The sequence below is a fragment of the Strongylocentrotus purpuratus genome, unplaced genomic scaffold (genome assembly GCF_000002235.5).
Source record: "Strongylocentrotus purpuratus isolate Spur 01 unplaced genomic scaffold, Spur_5.0 spur5_scaffold_4, whole genome shotgun sequence".
Classification (NCBI taxonomy): domain Eukaryota; kingdom Metazoa; phylum Echinodermata; class Echinoidea; order Camarodonta; family Strongylocentrotidae; genus Strongylocentrotus; species Strongylocentrotus purpuratus.
Genome location: NW_022145610.1, coordinates 2,313,416 through 2,320,015, shown reverse-complemented (window position 1 = coordinate 2,320,015; position 6,600 = coordinate 2,313,416). Strand labels below are relative to the sequence as shown.

Below are 6,600 nucleotides of genomic sequence, written 5' to 3'. Positions count from 1 at the left end.
ATAAAAACTCATCCTTCTTGCCTGAGAATACTGTGTCTGCATTGAATCTGACAACTGGATGGGCATTCTGCCCACGTCGCTAGTGTATATTATCCTGAATTGACGGCCCTCCACCATAGCCGTCAAAAACTACAATTGCAGAACCATAGCGGCGGGTTGTGAAATCAGCATATGATCGGGCTATTGTGCCATAGCTGTCTCCTGTCTTCCATGGTATCCAATGCACCAAGGAACCACCATCAAGGACGTACTGTTCTGTGTTCGGTGGACAGTCTTTAACGGCTTCACTCGACACTTTACTTGCATGATCGGTGATAGCGTGAGCTAGCTGGGCTTATCAGCCTTCCGGAAGATATTCCTAGCCTCAAAAAGTGCAGGTGGGAACGGACTGAGCTCATAGCTCATCACCTCTTCTAGATCAAGCTCCCCTGTTTTTGAAACTACCAGGAACCGCTGAAAGAGCAAGGCAGCATCTATGGTTTGTTCAGGTGCAATTTTCACTTTCGATATCTCTCCCAAAGTCGTAGCTTTGTCTTTCCTTTTGAACGAGACTGTGAAAACAGCATGTCCAATCATGTTTGCCATGATTTTCTTCCCAACTGACTCATATTCATGTACATTCACTTCTGATGAAGCCACTACACCATTCACCACATTTCTCAACGAAGGATCTGGAGAAAATGGTGTGCAAGTTGCAAGCTTTTCGTCGATCTTCGACCCGTCAGATGTGTCTCTCTTGATCCTAGCTTCACTTAAGTCCTTGTGCTGATTACTGATGGTAAATGAGAGGTGTGTGAACTCTTGCATTGCACTGTTATACTCCGAGGTCACAGGCATAGACATGGTCCATAGTGAGCGTTGTTCCTCAGTCATGCCACTACCACGTGTCAAACCACCAGTAGCCTTCAGTGATCTCATCTAGGTCTGTTCTATGACAAGATCAGAGCTGAGGCCGGCCCAGACCTTGTCGGTGCGACGAACTATATCCATCAGTGAAGTTTTTGTAGGTGTCGGGATGCTTGGTTTCAAGACCACTCATTTCTTGCACATAGAAATGTGCAGATTTAAGTAATTGAAATGCCCTGCCGCAGCAAAGATTGGTAAGCAATCAGCAACAGCACGTAGGTGCAATGACCAAGACCCTATGCGATCTGCGGTAATCAGCATTCTAGCAACTTGTATCATCTTCTGATAGTTTAGCCACAACTGACTGGTCTTAGACCTCCCTTGCAGTTCCTTCCTTTTCTTGTCAATTTCCTGTTTGATCGTAGCTATGATATCAGATGTGTTTGTGCTCTCCAAAGTTCTTTCGCCTGCCAACACCTCAGAGTACATGTTCTCTGCCTGATCAACAAGCGATGCAACCTCGGGAGTCTCATCTCTCATGGCTGTTACAATAATACCATTCAGACACTTGTCTACCAGCAGATGTCCACGGAATGCTCTTTGAACCTAACTTTCCTGTCATCATATTGGTTACAGCATTATCACCATAGACTGTTCCAAGGATTTCGCGAAGTCCAGTTCCTTCCATCATGGTACCGATTGCCCCCAGCAAATTCATGAAGGTGTGGAAGCAACCTAAACTCAAGACAATCCCTTTCAATGGGCTATCCTGTAGTGCATCGATGATTAGCTCAGCGGCCTTCCAATATAGGGGCTGATCAAATGTTACGACTGCAGAAACGTGATGCTTTGTTGCTAAATTGCTAAGAAACTCCAACGTAGAAAGAATGCAGATCTTGTCCCCAGAATACATGTCTATCATGGGCAGGAAAATCACAGAGGACTGACCAGGATGATCTTTCCCTCGATGAAAAGTGTGCATCATGCCCGGCCAGTTCGGGGTTTTCTGTCTGAAGCTGAATGCGAGCTCCCAAAGGATGTCAATTCTCATATCAAAGTCAGGAATCAGCTTTGGTAGGTCTTGATATTTCATACTGCGACATACATGCTTGGCAAAGCGTAGATCTATGATTTCAACTCTCGAATTATCTGTGATTTTCGAGTCTGAAGTATTTCGCCTCGTAATGATGCGACTCACTTTCTTTGCTGGTGTCAAAGCACCAACCATGCCCATTCCGTGAAATGTTCCTTTGCCGTCTATGGTAATAATGTTATGGTCAACATTGTCAGCAGCAAATAGAAATGTAGTGTCTTGTAGATCAACATTCTTACCCAGGATGTCTGGAGCAACACAACTAGCTGCATTTTTTTCAAATCGTAGGACATCACCATAGGAGGAACTAAAGCCCATCTCATGCAGCGTATCTACAAGGAACTTTGAAAGGTGCAAATGATGTGTTTGTACACCGAGGCCGATCTGCAACGGCACAATTGTAGCTCTTGGTCGAACTGCCTGGATGATTGCCTGACCAATACTTGCAACTTTACGTCGGTTGTCTGTACCTACAAACAAGGAATCTAACAATAAATAAAGAGTTTCAGGAATGTAGGCGAGGGTTGAGTCGAGCTTGAGCATCTCAGAACTAGGGTACTGATCAGTCACTGAAGGCACATTAGTCTTGATGTCACTTTTGATGAGCCTTGCAGCTGTTTCAATGATAGCTCTTTTGGGGGATTCTTCATCACCCTCTTGATGTTTGAAGTATGACCTGAGTATCTCAGATGCCTTTTCTCTCATAGTCACAATGTCATGCAGACCTTCACCTTCTGCAATATGAAGAGAGTTTCCATATCTGTCCTTCAATTTGCTTTTGAGGTACTGATTGCCATAGGGAAGTGAATCTTCATCCGTTACTGAGATCACAAATAGTAAGTTGTTCTTCGCCATGGGTCTCAAGATATCAGCACACTTTTGAGAATGCCTGCTCCAAATCCAGAGCTTTTGGTCTTCCAGATTTCTTCCGCTTGGATTCAGGCGCACTCTGGAACTTCAGTGGTACATCACGACTAGTCCGGAAATTGCGACTGCATGAATGATGATACAAACAATCCGCAGCATGAAGATCAGATCCAAAGTACTCTATGCGACCTTTCACAGAGAAAGACCGATTGTCAGACCTATCATTACATGATTCTAGTATAGTCTTAACAAATGTATCAGTCTTAACATAACTGTAATCTGAACTCTCTAAAACAATACTATTCCCACAAAACAAGCAATCTGTTTTGCTGTTGAAGGGACCTAAAGACATTCGAGCACTTTTTTATACTGAGTTGGATGGTCCACATTTCTGATTCATTTCACTTTTAAAGTTTCTTGGGTTGATGTATAATCTGCGGCATGAAATGTGCACTTTAGTGCCAGGTATGACGACAAGACTGTCACCTCTCTGAGCGCTTGCATGGTTGATGCCATCAGCACCTTTCTGTCTTATTTGGCAAACATCATCTTCATTGTCAAAAGTTTTTGTGCAAATTGGGCAAATATCGTAGTTAACCTTGCTTGAACTCATTGTGAGACATGCAGCAGGAGATAAAGCCAGTTGCAATAGTTCACACATACAGTGCATTGAAGGAAATATAAAAGTCATCATGTTCAATGCTATTCTGCTCAGAGGATTTGTTGAAACTGTTGTTCACAAATTATATGAAAACAGTTAGTCCAATAGCTCATGGGTCCAAGTAATCTCTCTTCGTGGCATCCACAATAAAGGATTGGTGAGACATATTTGGATGAGGGATTGTTTTTACTAAGAATTAGATATGTTAAGGGAAAGGAAGTGTTGAGAGTAGGGCGAAGGTTTAAGTTAGGATTGACACTTAATACCTAAATCCTCTCCTTGAAAGATATATTGAAGTATTGAAAGAAGTATTGAAAGATAATCGGACCAGTGACCTGTGAGACCAACATTTGTGGGTACATTGTAATCAGGAAAGTATAGCATAAACACATATTATTGGTTTTAAAGAATTGCAGTTCTTTTGCAATTTTAAAAATTTGGGGAATATCTAATTGATTACTTTCATTTAATCAAATTCTAAAAACAACAGTATGGATATTTTTAGTAAATGGGGAAAGTCAACATATTCTTACATATTTGTTTTTTTCCTCACAACATGCTCAGTACATCCTTTAACGACATCACCTCCTTGACATAACAACCATGTCAATAAAATATGTAGGCCTAACTTTATCGTTTAGTACTTAATGGAAAAATGCCCCCCCCCCCATCCACCAATTATATCACTTGCCTTGATATCTACGTCAGCTCTTTCTGTCGTACTTGTCTGATGTCTTTGTTTAAGTACCTGGGTTACAGTGAATCTACTTGAGTAAATCTTCAAATCTAAAACAAATAACAAATATGCGATATTCATAATAACTATAGTAATAATTGTTGCAAAGTTGCAGAGTTCCGAACAATGTTTCAAACATTATCTCATCATTCTTATCCATTCAAACAAATTTTGGTAAAGAACAAGCATGACTTAATCACATATACGTGATTATACTTCAGAGAAGCTGAAAAGGATACTTACATGAATATTTTTACTTGTCCTTGTCAAATAAAATCTAAAGTTATAGTTCAAATCTAAAGAATATGTAACATCAAAAAATATGCTAATGAATGTTGAAAAAAAAACTTACATTACAGATGTTCCTTTGTCCTTGTGTTCTACTAGATTATGGAATAAAGAAACTTACATTACAGATGTTCATTTGTCCTTGTGTTCTACTAGATTATGGAATAAAGAAACTTACATTACAGATGTTCATTTGTCCTTGTGTTCTACTAGATTATGGAATAAGGAAACTTACATTACAGATGCTCCTTTGTCCTATTTTGTTCTACTACATTATGGAATAAAGAAACTTACATTACAGATGTTCCTTTGTCCTCGGTGTCTACTTATGGAATGAAGAATTAAACAATGATTTCACTAGTGTGTAGTCTTCGTTATTGTCTTTCTCTTGCCTGAATGATTTCTCATACATTCCAATGCCTCTCATTAGGTTAATAATAATAAATAATAATAATAACGTTTATTTACCCAGGGTAGCCGCTTCAGTTATGAAACTGTTCTTCCAGCGGGCCCTGCATAACATAATGTTATTACTATTACTACCTTCTCCAATCTAATATGATGAGCGCCTAGCTAGAAGGCAGAAGGTCCCATTGTTATAAGTCTTTGGTATGACTCGGCCGGGGTTCGAACCCACGACCTCCCGTTCATGAGGCGGGCGCTCAAACCACTGAGCCACCATGCCCGGTTGACATCTATTTGGGCACATTGTGTCAAATATCTGAATAAATGATGATGCTTCATGTACGTCAGTTGGTGTTGCATCGATGATACATTTAACCTGTTACTTAGGTTATATGCTTCAATAGTAAAAAAAAAAAAAAAAAAAAAAAAAAAAAAAAAAAAAAAAAAAAAAAAAAAAAAAAAAAAAAAAACATTTTGTCAGGGGGGAGGGGGGTGAGGCACCTTAAATTTGGGGGGTTTCCTAGGCCACCAATGAACATGTTAACTCATTTCAATGTATTTTCGCCCCGAAAAGCATGAGATAGACATCAAAATTATGTCTCTAGGATGGATAATAAGTGATTTATGGCCATTTTTAGGTATCGGCGGCCATCTTGGACGCCATCTTGGATTTTGAGGGTTTCCTAGACCATCTACAAACATTCTAACTTGTCTAAATGGATTCTCTGACCCCCGAAACCATGGGATAGACACCAAAATTATGTCTCTAGGATGGATAATAAGTGATTTATGGCCATTTTTAGGTATCGGCGGCCATCTTGGACGCCATCTTGAAAATAACGGCTTTCTGAAACTCCGATTTTGGTCTACTTTTAGTATGTTATTCCTGAGGTCGATTACTACTAGAAACCGTTGAAAAACCTTTTGTTGCAATTTTTGGGGTTGGGGTGTTTTTTTACCGTATATTGACCTGACTACCCCCTCAACTTTCTTATGGGGGGTTGTCCCCCCGAAAAATGTTTAAAAGTGCACACACAAAAACGCGTATGGCAAGTACTAACTAAAATTTCAGCGTTTAGACTAATAAAAATGCAAAAATCTTCTCGCTCGGTCGCTACACTCCCTCGCATAATACCCTTCAAAATATACAACTCTTCGGACTGACGAAGTAAAAGCGAAGTGTGCAAAAAGTGTATTGCTTGTTTTTATATTAGAGTTTTGCTAAGGAATTTGATTTTTGAATACAACAAAACTTCAAAAACCTGTGAGGGGCAGTCACTTTCGTCACCTTCGCCCCTCTCGATCATTCACTACGCTCCTTCGTCCCTCGCATTTCGCCCCCCCCCCCCCCCCCTGGTCAAGAAAAGAAATCGCCGCCACTGGATACGATCATTTAGAAGGTAGTCCGGCAAAAAGAGACTATTGCTTACGATACGTCATTTGCTGACCAAGGCCGCGTCAGCGACTTGTGCGGTATTTAATGCGCCATTTTGATAGTGATATCGTTTACTAGTGAATTAAAAATGAGCAATGCGAACATTGCGTCAAATAACTGGTGTATTTGGGCCAAATTACGTATCGTGTGAAGTGGGCATAACTCAACGTAACCCCCGAACCATATCGAACATAAATGCAAATCACAATATGCTTCTCTTGCAGACTCTGCGTCAAGTTCTAACGCAATGGCACAGAGAGATATACCCA

At 40.5% G+C, this 6,600-nt stretch overlaps 1 protein-coding gene across 1 annotated transcript; it reads right to left on the bottom strand.

The window, feature by feature from the left end:
* Positions 1–324: 324 nt before the first annotated feature.
* LOC105443001 lies at positions 325–918 on the bottom strand. Its single transcript, XM_011675774.1, has one exon. It carries the CDS (start codon positions 916–918, stop codon positions 325–327), a length of 594 nt encoding a protein of 197 aa, XP_011674076.1.
* Between the last annotated feature and the right edge of the window lie 5,682 nt (positions 919–6,600).